This window comes from Sander lucioperca, chromosome 18 (genome assembly GCF_008315115.2).
Source record: "Sander lucioperca isolate FBNREF2018 chromosome 18, SLUC_FBN_1.2, whole genome shotgun sequence".
In the NCBI taxonomy this organism is placed as follows: Eukaryota; Metazoa; Chordata; class Actinopteri; order Perciformes; family Percidae; genus Sander; species Sander lucioperca.
Window position 1 is genome coordinate 26,026,135 of NC_050190.1, and position 12,418 is coordinate 26,038,552.

Genomic DNA, 12,418 nt, shown 5'->3' on the forward strand with positions numbered 1-12,418 from the left:
AGTCAATCACTCAGTCTAGCCACACCCACACAGTCCTGGAAAAGGTCCAATCAGCCACATTCACTATAAACACCTGCGTGGGTGTTTAGGGCTTTAACCCTTGTGTGGTGTTCATATTTTTGTTACACAGCCAATGTTCCCTGGTCTGGTTTGCCCACCACATTATTAGGCTTTTAAATCAATACCGTTATACTACAGTTATAATACACTTAACAGATGTTTACTTTAGCTCAGTTACCAATGATATATACATAATTTATGGTTCATATTTACCATTTACCCCTGTGAGATCACATTTATGATCATATGATCATTTTAGTTTTTTGTGAGAAAACGAAATTCAATTATAAAAAGGGTAAAAAAACAATAAAAAAAAAAAATAGAAACAAGATTTTTGATCATTGTTGGTGCTTATTTCTTAGAACTTAATCAGAACAGGTGAAAGTGCTTGAAATGTAACAATTTTGTAACTTTGTGTGGGAATAGCAGGTGCAGAAAGACAACATAGTTTCATAGCACCTACATTTAAATACACTCGGGTCCAGTAGACCCGAACACCTCATATGTAAAAGTTATGTGTAGGGGGGGTGTACCGTGAAAATAAGTTATTTTTTATGTTCTTCACAGAAAATGAGCCAAGGCCAATGAGTTTGTGTTAATAATAAATAGCATCATTTTTCTTTTAGCAAACATTGAAAAATTGTATTTTTGCAAAGGTTATTGTCTTAATATAATATATAGCCCCATTTGTTTCTTAAAAACACTAAAGTGAGGCGTTACTTTTACATAAATTTACATTTATGAATTTATCTTGTCTTTCCTCTTCCAACGGGTCTCGCGGATACGTGGCAGGTTTGCTTCGACAGGTTGAGAAGATGAATTGTGACCCGGAAGTACTTTTTTTATACAGTTTTTAGCAGCACCAACAAGAGGATGTTCTGTTAGCCAGTTTGTTAGCTAGCTGTTAACCAAGTCGGGAAGTTGCATTATAATTATTGACAGCTGTATCTGGAAGAAACGATGTGGCGTAAAAGATGTTTGCAAGTGAATGTTTACGTGTCAGGATTCCGCATTTGTGAATTTTGAGAGCCGGGCAGTTGCCGAAGCTAATTAGCTTAGCTTTTGCTAATCGAGGCCAGAGGCTGTAACGTCCATGTTTAGGTAACGTGGATGTTTGGAAGCGAGCTGAACTGGTACCAGAACAGGGACGTTTATTGAATGTACAGCTATTGTTAACCAAGCTGCATGCAGGGGCATGTCATTTAACTTGACGAGCACGACTAAAAGTGAGTGTTAAGAGTGAGTGGAGGTGGAGGTGGAGGTTGGTGTTGATGTTTTAGCTTAGCAGAAGATTAGCCGAAGAGGAAAGTGCAGCCATGGACGATTTTAGCTCGATCAGCCTGCTGTCTCTTGCGATGTTGGTGGGATGTTACGTGGCCGGGACAATACCTTTAGCAGTCAACTTTTCAGAGGTAAGTCTATGACATGCAAAGCTTTAAAAAAAAAGTGCTTCCTGGACACATTTCCAAATTTACAGAGAGGTAGAAGTTCATCTCTTGTCAGTGCCCTTTAATCAAAAGCAGTGATTGCATCATATCAACTGTACTGTCATCAGATAATCTGGTGTGTATAGTGCTTAAAAAACAATGAGTCTTGTGCTGAAGATGTCCCTGTTGTTGTGATGTTTCTCTAGGAAAGGCTGAAGCTGATCACTGTGCTGGGAGCAGGGCTGCTGTGTGGGACTGCACTGGCTGTTATCATCCCTGAGGGGGTCCACGCACTTTATGAAGAAGTCCTTGAAGGTAGAGTTTACCACAATAGTGATTCCCAGGTGGAAGGACTACCCAGCTATTGTTTCCCCAACTCCCTTGGATGAAGGCATTGTTGCATTTAATGTTTGCACCATCAAGTCAGTATAAGACGGCTTTAATATTTGTAAGGCTGCAATTTAATTCATGTTTTAGGCAATACAATGTCAGAAAACGGTGGATAACGCCTGCCACTATTTCCCAAAGTCCAAAGGAACATCCTCAGATTGCTTGTTTTGTCCTAAATGCAAAGATACCACGTAGACAAAAAAAAAGCAGCAAATCCTCACATTGTAGAAACTGCAACCAAAGAACTTTTTTTTTTCCCCTTGATAATTGACTTAAATATTTTGCTGAATAATTTTCTCAGTTGACAAATACTTTCAGCTGTCTAATCAAGTTTTAATTAACTTTATTCACCTGGATAATTCCTTCAGCATCACTACTGCCTACCAGGTATACCTGCTGGGTACAGTGTAAAAAAATAAAAATATAAAAAATGAGACAACTCAAATATTTTAGCGGTAGTAGCAGTGTGCACTGTCCAGATTTCAGTTTGAAAGCCTGCAGGCTAGTTTGTCTCCTTGTAGACCTACCTAACTGGGTCCAGTTAGTGTGATTTTTAAATATTGAAGGCTACTCATCAGCACAGCTCAGCCTGTTCAGCATCGGTTTGTGGTTCTTGTCGTGTAAAGCCCTGTGCTTAAAACGATTTGAGACTGGTTGTCCTGGTGGCCCCGAGGTTAAAGACGCTGACCATGTAATTGAGATTTTCTCACTTCATGTCCTGTCAGTTCTTTACTGTGTGCTGTATAATGAAGGCAACATTATTTAATGTCCTTTACTAATTACTTTTTTAAGCATTTATTTATTCTCGTGTATGATTATTGACTATGTATTGTTGTATGTTGTGTCTGAATGTGCCTGACCACAAATAAAGTTCTTTTGAATTGAATTGAGGGATGCCACAGGATACAAAGACACAGAAGAAAACAAAGTATAGAGCATATATACACAATATTTTATGTTATCATTTGCCTTTGTGGAACAGTTTGAATCCTTTTCAAACAGAGCGAAGTTCAGCAAGTACAAACCAGCTGACGTCAGTTGTTCTCTTGCGTAACTAACTTTGTCAAACACATATTTGTTTTGTGTGATTACATCTCTGTGTCTCCGAAGAATGCTACACGGGGTTTGTGTGGTGGCGTCTGTGCTGCCGAGCAGAGTCAGTAATCAGATGTGTGAAGGTGTTTTTAACAGTACGGTTTCACCCTGTGTTTCTGCAGGTGTACACCACAGCCATGGCCAGGTTGGAGTCGTGGAGGTGTCCGAGGCGAAGGGTGACGCAGACGCGGCCCTGGGGAGTGCCAGCGGGAAACACGAGCACAGTCACGAGCAGCTTCATGCCTGCATCGGAGTGTCTCTGGTCCTGGGCTTCGTCTTTATGCTACTGGTGGACCAGATAGGCAGTTCTCATGTGCACAGCACCGAAGGTCAGTATTAACAAGGGACAGCAAACACAAAGATGAAAGGAACACGCCGACTTATTGGGACATTAGCTTATTCACCGTATCCCCCAGAGTTAGATAAGTCCATACATACCCTTCTCATCTCCGTGCGTGTTGTAACTCTGTCTGACGCCCCCACCGCTAGCCTAGCTTAGCACAGATCCTGGAGCTAACCGGCTCCATCTAGCCTACTGCTCCCAATAAGTGACAAAATAACGCCAACATTTTTCTATTTACATGTTGTGATTTGTATAGTCACAGGGTGTACAAATAACAAGGTCACATGAGACACAGCCGTCTTCTAACCGTAAACATACTGGGAACTATATTCTTAGACCTTGTTATTTGTACACGCGGTGACTATACAAATCACAACGTGTAAATAGGAACATGTTGGCGTTATTTTGTCACTTATTGGGAGGCGTGTTCCTTTTTTAAAGCACCCAAAGCAATCATATATGTGGAGAATTAATTTGTGAAAATGGGGCTTGGTGGCAGCAGCTTTGTCATTAGTCTCTTCAAGTGCTAATCTTCTCCGGAGGAAAATAATTTTCTTGAATTGGACCCGAAACACCCCCAAATGGCTCAACTGCAAATTCTGTTCTCCCAGATGCACCCACGCTTTGTACCCAACAATTTCCGAGTTTTTTATCTGAGCAGCTAATGCTCCGCAAACTGTTTACAAAGTCTGCCAACTGGTGACGCCACACAGTTCTTGCCAGACAGTGTGTGGAGATGCTGTTCTGTCATTATCCCTTGGCTCTCGATGTAAACTTCTTTGAACGTGTGTACAATTTGTCTTGACTTGTTTTTGTCTGGTTTAGATCCAGAGTCAGCAAGGGCCGCCTCTTCAAAGATCACTACCACCCTGGGTCTGGTGGTCCACGCTGCAGGTACGTCTGCTATTGAATATTTGACTCCTAATGATTGTACTAGATACGACTTTTTTTTTAATGTTAAAACACAAATTATTGCTGGGATAGAGATTAGTCTTCTTTCCACATGAGTTACTTTTGTAAAAAGAACAATATAGATGTTTGGCATTGTGTAAACATTTACTTAACATTTTCTATTATTTATTTAAGATGTTACTCTCTGCTACACCTACGTTTACTTGTTGATTGTTAATTGAATCCCATTTTACTGTAATTTGGAAAAATAAAATACACAGGTGATTTGGGCAGTAACAGTCGCCCTTTTGTTTTTTACAATATTAGAATAGCTGAATATAAAAGAAAGGTATGTCATAAGCGGTCATCTTTTGTCTCCAGCTGATGGAGTAGCTCTGGGTGCTGCTGCCTCCACCTCTCAGACCAGCGTCCAGCTCATTGTCTTTGTCGCTATCATGCTGCATAAGGTAATAATGGCTCCTATCTTGTACAGTAAATCAAAGCTAATATCCTTTTTTATTATGTAGCCTATCGGATAGGTATATTCAAATTAAACGCATGTAGCAGCAGTAGAGCTGAAAAAACTAATTGATTCAACCGATTAATTGACGGATAGAAAAGTAGCTGCCAACTATTTTGATCATCTTTTTTTTTTTTTTTTTCTGTTTTTTTTTTTTTCTGGCAAAAATGGCAAACATTTATTTGTTCCAGTGTCACATTGGTGAGAATTAGCTTCTTTTCTTTGTCTTATGTGATAGTGAACTATATCAATTTGGGATTTAGACTGTGTTTCTGACATTGTACCAAATAAAATATGCAGCTTAATCGTTAGTGGGAATAATCGTTAGTCTCAGCCCTGAGCAGCAGTACATTGTGTGAACTCTTAACTGCTCTGTCCTCTGCAGGCTCCAGCTGCGTTTGGTCTGGTTTCGTTCTTGATGCATGCTGGTCTCGAGAGGAACCGCATCCGCAAACATCTGCTGGTCTTTGCCCTGGCAGCGCCTGTCCTCTCCATGCTCACCTTTTTAGGCCTCAGTCAGGTAAATATTGAAGTCAGTGTTGTTTTGGGGGCTTCATGATGCAGTTTTTGACCAATTATTAAATATGAATAATTGAGATATATATATATATATATATATATATATATATATATGCTGTCAAAATAACGCGTTAATTTCGATTAATTAATCTGAGAAAAAATAACGCAGATTAATCCATTCCAGTCGTTCTAGCCACCATTGGACTGTAAAATGGAGGGAGACGAGAATGTTCTGCCTGGATCATTAATTGGAACATTTACTTGTAAAAATCTTCTTCCTGGCTACCGAAATCTGGTGCCACTGATATGTCTGCGCTTCTCTCTGATGCTCTGAAATATTTTTTGGCATTTCTTTACATAATCGGCATCGGCCAATATCAAGCCGATTAATAGGCAGGCGCATCTGCGGACAGCCTAGTGTTAAAAACATGAATAGGCGACATTTTTTACAGTGCGCCCAGACCAGCTGCCTCCAGCCCCTCCCCTCGTGAAGTCTTTCCGTGTGTCTCGCACAGCCACTTCAGGCTCAGACACTACCGTTAGCAGTAGCATGTTGCTGGTGTTCTTGCCTTGGGATTAACTGTACTAATAAAACCGTACAAAACACCGCGGCCACACCACTGTGGAAGCTCCCCGAATGTCATTTATCACAGTCTGGTTGTTACCCCCGTCTGTGGCAGTCTCATCCACTCCTATAACGGAGCTAACTGGAGCTAACCGCTAACGGAGCTAATCGTTGCTAACACTGTTAGCAACGATTAGCTGTTAGTAACAGAGCCTTCAGTTCTCTGTTAAGGGTTTTATTCGTGCTCGAGTCCATTAATGGATACAGATCCATTAATGGACTCGAGCACGACTAAAACCCTTAATTTTATTAAATTGGCTGGACGAATTTTAAATTACAACTAAGAGTTGTTTGAATGACAGAAATGTGCTCAGATAAGATCCTAATGAGGTCAACAGGACATGTAACAGTAGGGTCCCCAAAACACAGATACAACACTTCAACAAATGAACAATGATCTAACAAACAAGGTGAACAAGAACTGACTTTAGAGAGCCCTAGTCTGATGTGATTCAACAGGAGTTAGGAGGAAATAGTGTTGAGATTAATAATAACAGGTCACTTTCTGTGAAGCTTGCAGATTTGTATTCTCAGTTTAATAAATGCTGCTAAGTGCACTAAACTTTATTTTTTTTCATTTAAAAGTTTGACAAAGTTTATTTTCTTTACCTGTTTCGTTTATTTAATATATTTTTCATACATTATTTATACAATATACAGTATGTTTTTACATTATACATTTTTAATTGAAGTATACAAGTGTAGATTAGTGAAGTGTTCAATAAATGTTTTTGTTGAGAAATTCTGTGTATATTAGTGTTACATTTTATCTTTCAAATAGAGGTTTAAAAACAAGCACATATCGGCCAAAATAAATCGGCAGCATTAATCGGCCATCGGCTGACCCTGATTTCTAAAGATGGGCATCGGCCAGAGAAAAACCATATCGGTCGACCTCTATTATACACACCCCTATGTTAAATTCCCATAGAGGCAGGCAGATTCTTATTTTTAAAGGCCAGTTATTTCATGGATCTAGGATACTATGCATCCTGATAAAGTTCCCTTGGCCTTTGGAATTAAAATAGCCCCACATCATCACATACCCTTCACCATACCTAGAGATTGGCATGGTTTTATTTCAGTTAGCCTAATAGCTGGTTTGATTAGCATTTGAGAGATGATTTCATGGAAAGTACCCCATGCCAATCTCTAGGTATGGTGAAGAAAATTGCTCAGTGAAATACAAGTCAGGGTTTTGTCTTTTGAAAAACCACTATGGCTGGTTAGACTTGAGGATTCTCTACAAGAGACATTGACCAGACGTGTTTAGGATAAGATAGATGTTTCATTAGCCATAACAAATCTAATCTAAGATGAATGTCATTACCAGTCGAGCCATCAGAGAGGAAACGTTTGCCTCACACTGTTTGTGTTTGTTCCCCCCCTTAGAGCAGCAAGGAGGCCCTGTCAGACTTCAACGCGACCGGAGTCGCCATGCTCTTCTCCGCCGGCACCTTCCTCTATGTTGCCACCGTCCACGTCCTCCCTGAGGTCGGGGGCGGCGGCCACAGCCACGCCCCCGCGGGAGGGACCGGAGGGAAAGGACTGAGCAAGGTAGAGGTGGGAGCTCTGGTGCTGGGCTGCCTCATTCCTCTGGTGCTGTCCGTCGGTCACCACCACTAAACCCAGCGTTCAGGACGGATTCCAGACGGGGGTGGAAATGTGGAGACAGAGACTTCAAAACAACGTGGATCTAAATGTCTTATTGCTTGTTGTCTGCCGATGGACCAGACCGGTGCTCGTTGCGGGGACATCTTAATGGCTCTGAGCTTGAAACGGAATGAATGATGTTAGGGAAATCGGAGTTTCTGCCGTGACAACAGAGGAACACGACAATGTTTTTTTTTTTTTTTTTTTTTTTTTTTTTTCTTCTGACAGTGACAACGAAACATGTTACAGCTACTCTATGTGTCCATTTATTTCACCAGAAATATTTTTTCAAGAGAGACCAGAAGGTGGACCCTTTTTTATTATTTTGATCACCGTGGCGTTTTCAGTGTTGCATTAGTGTGCTTGTCAGTATGCTAAGTCAAAGAACCAACCCTGATATTATTACAGTGATGTTTTACTAGATGGCAATTGCACAGAGAGATTTGATTTGAGCCTGTGTGATATATAAAAAAAAAAAAAAAGCAAACTTCTCATTTTTGTAATTGTACAGAGTGTAAATCTCTTGGCAACAATCAGATTAATTTGAGCAGATTTTCAAGTGCCATATTATTATTATTATTATTATTATTTTTATTATTATTATTATTATTATTATTATTATTATTATTATAGCAAGTTGAAACCGATACCTGAAGTGACGGCGACATAAGGACATAACGTTTTGCAGTAAACGTTCCTGACTTATTTTCTTACCAACGGAGATCTTTATCTCGCAGCCAACTGTGAAGCAGGATGAGACATCAGCCTGGATAACCAGCTAGGTGCTCGTAACATGTTTTGCTTTGGCTAGTGAGTTTGCCCTACTAGGAAAAGAATTGGTTGTAACAAGCAATGTCTTGGCCTGATGGGAAGCCTGTCTGTGATGGCTACTGATGGTGTCTCTCCTATAAAAAACCCCCACGCAAAAGTTGACGTACTCGTCCGCTCAAACCCGAGTGCTGCGGAAAGAGAAGACACAACCAGCCTTGATGTATACATGATCTGTCACTTTATTTTCATCAGTTTAGTTTCTGGGCGTGTTTATTTCTGTTCTGGATTACTTAAAGAGTAACTATAAATAGAGGTTGGAGGGAAAAAAAACAATCTGTATAGACTATTAAGTGTATTTTCGAGGTGGAGGGTTATTTCAGCATCTCTGAATGAATGATTTGCCTTACAGGGGGCAGTAACTGGATGAAAACCTTAAGGGACCATTGGCTCAGGTGAACAGACATGTTACAGATCCTGTGAGAGGAACTTTGAACAAAATCTCTTTTTTTCTTTTTTTCCTTTTCAGTTGGTTGACTCCTCATTAATTAATCATACCTGAGCAATAATCACACACATGAAATCGGGGCAAAGTCTGAAATGGCTACAGAGTAGGGCTGGGTTATCATTTAAATATTTTTCGATACCAATACTGTGACTTCGATACCGTTTCCTGAATGATTTTAAACAAAAAGAGCCTTTTATTTATTTTCCAGCTCCTACTACGCGAGCCTCGTCTGTGCGTAACGTAGTAAGAGTTTTTCCTGTGTGTCTCTACGGCGTGTAACGTTACACAGCCAATCGGCAGCATTATAAGATCTTGGTAACATGCTGCATGCTTATTGGCTCACTGACGCTGATGAGATTTACTTGACACTCAGGAGGCAATTCGGTCGGTTCTTTTAAAAAGTTTTGAATTCGGTACCCAGCCCTACTACAGAGGGTCTGCCTTCATCTTAGAAGCACTTGTTATGTGATTCAGATAGAAGCTCTTGAACGCATCCCTTCCCTGACATCCTCTCTGCCTCAGTACCATTAAAACTAACCGCTTAATGCATTCAAATGGAAGTAGGCCACTCCCTCTTCCATCAGGACAGGTGGATATTGTGAGTGTTACTGTATCACTGTGCCTGCTCACAGCTGAGCTCATGTATATGTAAGTTTGTATGTGTACTGTACAGAGTAACTTCTCCCTTCTACAATCATATCTTGTGTGAGATGCAACTGCTTACTCACAAATACATTTTTTATTCTTTAATTTGACATGGGTGGGCTGCTCTGACACAAGAGGCTACAGACTTTCTGAGGAGTCTCTGTTTTATGTATGAATTAAATGGTTTTACAAACGCAACTCGTCAATTAATTCCAAGTTCTATGAGAAGAAGAAACCCGCCGGCATGTTTCAGAGAGTAAACGGTGGGTCGTTTGCAGACCAGCGGCTGCATGACCGTTTTTATTTTTTGTGTGTACAAAAGGGAAAACACCTCTCTGTGTTGCTTTACACCGGGGCATGTTGGAGGACAGAGCCCCATTATGTGCCATTTCATCTTTCTGAAAAATGTTGCATCAGAACCCCTGCTGAGATCTGGCATTTACTACTTATCTATTAATTACTTTGTCTCAAAAATGTCATAAAAATGTCCATCACAAGTTCCCAGAGTTCAAGGTGATGTCTTCAAATGTCTTGCTTTGTTCAGCCAACAGTCCAAAACCCCAAATATATCCAGTTGACTGTTACAGAAGATGAAGAAATCCAGAAAATATTCACATTTGATAGCTGGAAACTATTCATTTTGAATCGATTTTTTTTTTTTTTTTTTTTTTTTTTTGGATCGATTACTCGCTGCAGCTCTGAAAGTGTTATGTGCTTGATTTATCAAACTGCATTTATTTAGGAAAATGTCAGGTTTTAAAGCCCCTGAAAACAGTTCAAACATATTTCTCTAATGAACATTAAATGTTCATGACCAAATAAGCAACAATCAAAGTATGATAGCTATTATTTGTTCAGAGGAAAGACAAATAACCCAAACTGTTCCAACTTTGGTCACATTACTTCTTCTGAGAAAGAGGATGAAGGAACAACGGGATAACTAGTTAGAAAAATTGAGTATTAACTTTTAATACAACTGTAGATTTAGTTTCCTCGATCTGTAACTTTGGAATCACATTATGAAGGGATATCTTTATGGACAGGAGGAATGATTTGGAATATGGACACCTGGAAAAATATGAACCTATACTTTAAAGTGCTCATATTATGCTGTTTAGCTTTTTCCCTTTATTGTGTTATTTATTTTTTGTGCACGTTATAGGTTAACAAAGTGAAAAAGCCCAAAGTCCACCCCAAAGGGACTTACCATCTCCAACAGAAAACACTGTTCACAAACTGCTCCAAACAGCTCTATTGTAGTCCAGCCTTTACTTCAGAGACAAACGTGGTCACTTTGGAACACGTAATGCTCGCCTAGCTGCTAGCGTGGCACGCCCTCATACTCTGCTTCTGACTGGCTAGTAGTCCTTACCTAGCTACTGCGCATGTGCGACTCCCAACAAAGATGAAACAGAAGTGAGATGTCTCACTCTGTAGCTAAAACAGAGAGCTCAACACACAGGGTGAAAAGAGGAGCTGCAGCAATGTGTAGTACAACAAAAATATGTTTTTTTTTTTTTTTTTTTAAATTAAACCATGTAAACCTATTCTGATATAACCTCTAAATACAATTATGAACCTGGAAATGAGCATAATATGAGCACTTTGAGCTAAATAAACCGATTGGATTATCTGAAAAACGCATTGTCACAAAACTAGAAGGGCTGTTTTCTTTAGCTCATGAAAAGATGTTTTGGAGATGCATGTTTTTTTTTGCATATAACAGGGTTATACGGTTTAGTTTACGATTCATAATGAAATCTAGTTTGTGTGCATGTCTCGTGTTCACTGATGTTAGTAAGAGCTGTTTTTATTGAATGGATATGAAGCTTCATCCTTGCACCATGAACAGTCAAAATACTGGAGGTGTTTAGTGGTTGTTTGACCAATCATAATCAAGTCTGGTGTTAGCCTGATCATCTTAAAATGCAATAGCTTCTTTTACATCTAATGACACAGACGGAATCACATTCGGATAGTGTCTGTGCTTGACATCTTTGATCAAACATGCATCGAAATTGAGAAAATGAAAGCCCTGAAAACTGCAGCTGGAGTTTGGTGCGTTCACACAAACGGAAAGAGACGAGGGCACATCTTGGGGCTGAGTGGAGGTTTCAGTTTGGATCAAGTTAATATTTGTAATAGTTTAAGTGGGAGTAGGTGTGTCTTTTATTTCGTCATTCCAGAATGAGTATGCCTTAGTTCCATACTTTTAATTGTGGAAATCGGTTGTAAAGCAATGTGTTTTATGACGACTAAATTAAAGTTTTTTTAACTGGTGAAAATGCTCTTGTATTTTCTTTATTTAAGCATGTTATAAATGTTGTCTGTCGTGATGTTTCCCCCAAATTTCAACAGGTAGAATTTAGCCTCGCTTTAATGGATGGTTTTGATGCACTTGATGTTTGTAGAAAGCAGTTGTTCTCATGTATGAATTTCTCATCTTCTTCAAATGTCTTGCTTTGTCCAAAACACCAAATATATCCAGTTGACTATTACAGAAGATGAAGAAATCCAGAAAATATTCACATTTGATAGCTGGAACCTATTCATTTTGAATCGATTAATCGCAGCTCTTTCTTGTAGAAAGCAGTTGTTCCCATGTATGAAGTTCTCATCTTGAATTCATCACGGTGACACATATTTTTTTAAATTGTGTGATTTTTCCTCTTAAATGTTTAAAAATGTTTCAGAGGCTTTTCTACGCTGACGTGATGTTTTACTCATACAAAAAAAAAAAAAAAAAAAAAAAAACGTCTGCAGGCTCATGCACTTTTCTCTGTTGCAGCTGAGCTGTCAATATCCTTTTAAGCTGCTGTCCATCCACTCTGACACATGTGTAAAATAATCTGATACTCACGTCGCTGAGCTGCATGTTGACCGCTCTGACGCTCCATCCTCTTTACCAGAAGTCGTGCAGCCACGCCTCTGACCCAGATGATCTCCTAATTCACTGCTGGAACGATGGGTGGAT

The 12,418-nt window shown here is 39.6% G+C and overlaps 1 protein-coding gene and 1 long non-coding RNA gene across 4 annotated transcripts; both read left to right on the forward strand.

Annotated features, from left to right (window-relative positions):
• Nucleotides 1-743: 743 nt before the first annotated feature.
• Nucleotides 744-7,989, forward strand: slc39a9 (solute carrier family 39 member 9). 3 transcript variants are annotated; one of them, XR_004895650.1, is made up of 8 exons: nucleotides 755-1,472; nucleotides 1,694-1,802; nucleotides 3,095-3,301; nucleotides 4,141-4,209; nucleotides 4,588-4,673; nucleotides 5,112-5,246; nucleotides 7,263-7,606; nucleotides 7,674-7,989. XR_004895650.1 is itself a non-coding variant. In XM_035994419.1 (7 exons), the coding sequence occupies exons 1-7, from the start codon at nucleotides 1,377-1,379 to the stop codon at nucleotides 7,361-7,363; spliced, it is 798 nt and encodes a 265-aa protein (XP_035850312.1). In that variant the 5' UTR covers nucleotides 744-1,376; the 3' UTR covers nucleotides 7,364-7,989. The 3 variants fall into 3 exon arrangements, 2 of the variants coding, with proteins under 2 accessions (XP_035850312.1, XP_031165570.1); XM_035994419.1 differs by having other exon boundaries at nucleotides 744-1,472; nucleotides 7,268-7,989; XM_031309710.2 differs by having other exon boundaries at nucleotides 7,263-7,989.
• A 158-nt stretch (nucleotides 7,990-8,147) lies between these two features.
• On the forward strand, nucleotides 8,148-11,729 carry LOC116057329. The gene is made up of 2 exons (XR_004106790.2): nucleotides 8,148-10,540; nucleotides 11,055-11,729. It is a non-coding gene; the product is annotated as an uncharacterized LOC116057329 (long non-coding RNA).
• Nucleotides 11,730-12,418: the final 689 nt, after the last annotated feature.

Bases quoted from the DNA above. Each gene is read 5' to 3' on its own strand.
- slc39a9 (XM_031309710.2), top strand. From the start codon at position 1,377: ATGGACGATTTTAGCTCGATCAGCCTGCTGTCTCTTGCGATGTTGGTG. The intron at 4,674-5,111 runs GTAATAATGGCT...TGTCCTCTGCAG, and splicing joins TCGCTATCATGCTGCATAAG to GCTCCAGCTGCGTTTGGTCT. The intron at 5,247-7,262 runs GTAAATATTGAA...TCCCCCCCTTAG, and splicing joins CCTTTTTAGGCCTCAGTCAG to AGCAGCAAGGAGGCCCTGTC.